Source organism: Austrofundulus limnaeus, unplaced genomic scaffold (genome assembly GCF_001266775.1).
Source record: "Austrofundulus limnaeus strain Quisiro unplaced genomic scaffold, Austrofundulus_limnaeus-1.0 Scaffold657, whole genome shotgun sequence".
Taxonomy (NCBI): Eukaryota; Metazoa; Chordata; class Actinopteri; order Cyprinodontiformes; family Rivulidae; genus Austrofundulus; species Austrofundulus limnaeus.
In genome coordinates, this window is record NW_013953059.1 from 152,031 (window position 1) to 153,698 (window position 1,668).

Sequence of the window (1,668 nt, forward strand, 5' to 3'; positions counted from 1 at the left end):
AAACAAACAAACACGTGAATGACTTATGTCTTGCTCTCCACATATTCTCCAACATGGTTGTTGCACTGATAATGATCTCCCCTTCATCTTGGGTGTAATGAAAAATCTAATTATATTTTTCCAACAAAAAGTTTTCCATATTCTGGAGTTAGTTGTGCTCTGTTGCATTTCACAAATATCATACCACATGTCATCAGTTATTTCCTCCAGTTCTTTTCCCCACTTTTTCTTTACATATAATGATATAATAATGTTAGTGTTTTCCCATTAGTCATCAGTCCTTGATATAGCTTTGATACTAGTTTGTCTGTTTTGTTGTTATAAGCAGTTCCTAATATTTCTGTGATTTTTGTTTATTTGTCCAGGAAGGCTTGCTCTTATTTCCTTTTGATAATAGTCTCGGGCTTGTAAATATATGTAAAAATCTTGATTTCCCAAATTAAACTCTCTTTGTAAAGTTGAAAAACTTTTAATTTTCCCCTCTTTTGTTAATTTGACTAGCATACGCAAGCCTTCATTGGACCATTCCTTAAATTTTGAATTTGTGATTCCTGGTTTAAAATTTGAATCRTAGGCCAGCCAGCTGAAAATCTAAATTTCATTTTCGATTTTATATTTCTAGACTGTCGTATACCAGGTCTCCAGGGTGAATTTTATAATGAAATCCAGCTGTATCTCAATTTCTTTATACATTTTCTTATTGGCAATCAGAGCTTGTATATAATCTCWCTCAACATTCAACTCTATTTCCTTCCATTTTGATCACAGCTAAACTTAACCAAAATTTTTGCTTCTCTCAGGAGAGCGGGAACAACCAGGTTCTGTTCATGCAGTTGGACCTGGCTAGTCTGAAGTCTGTGCGCAGTTTTGCTGAAACTTTCCTGAACACTGAACCTCGACTGGACATCCTCATCAACAATGCAGGTGAGGGTTTTTAACAGGGAAACTGGTTTGCTTTTCTTTCTTTAATTTAAAACTATTTTTAAGTTTTCCATTAAAAAATATCCTCATAAACAAGGAAACATTTCTCAAAAGTCAGATTTATAAACTGAGGATATGAGCTGTAAGCTGAGCTTGAACAAGCTTAACAACTGTAATCTGTTGCTCTAACACCAAGCCACGCTTAAACAGGGTGACTCATTCAATCCAGCTGTAAATCATYTAGGATTAATGAATGTTCATGATTTATTTACTAGACCTATTAGATGGATCAAAGATTTCCTGATCAGATATGCGCAGCAGTGTAATGGTTAATTATGAATCATATGAAAAGATCAAAGGAAACACCGACTGATGCTGCAATGATTTCAAAAGGATAAACCTTTTTTTCCACTGAATCTGTTTCTAAATTATCTGAAATTAACAAAAATAACATCTGATTGCTTTGACTTAAAATGATCACTGTACATTCAGGACATGTGGAGGAACAGATCAGCTGGGGAGGGAGGGGGTGACTGCATCTTTATGAGTGCACATTTGTCGGCCGCTTATGYCACTGTCACAGAAGGACGTCCCAGTTCGTGGGCTTGTTCTCATGCAGCCCACCAAGTCCTGAAAATTTTGGCTGCATCTGCAGTGTTTCCCCTACCATTATACAGGCGGGGCCCCCCCCGCCAACGAGACGGCCCGCCCCTCTAAGAATTTCACGGCATGTAGTCGTTTTTATTT

At 37.0% G+C, this 1,668-nt stretch overlaps 1 protein-coding gene across 1 annotated transcript in view; it reads left to right on the forward strand.

The window, feature by feature from the left end:
- Positions 1-1,668, forward strand: part of LOC106531613 (dehydrogenase/reductase SDR family member 13) — an 11,892-nt gene that overhangs the window by 5,723 nt on the left and 4,501 nt on the right. Inside the window, exon 3 of the mRNA XM_014027520.1 lies at positions 801-924. Within this exon, the coding sequence (XP_013882974.1) occupies positions 801-924 (124 nt within the window). The remainder of the gene's footprint in view (positions 1-800; positions 925-1,668) is intronic.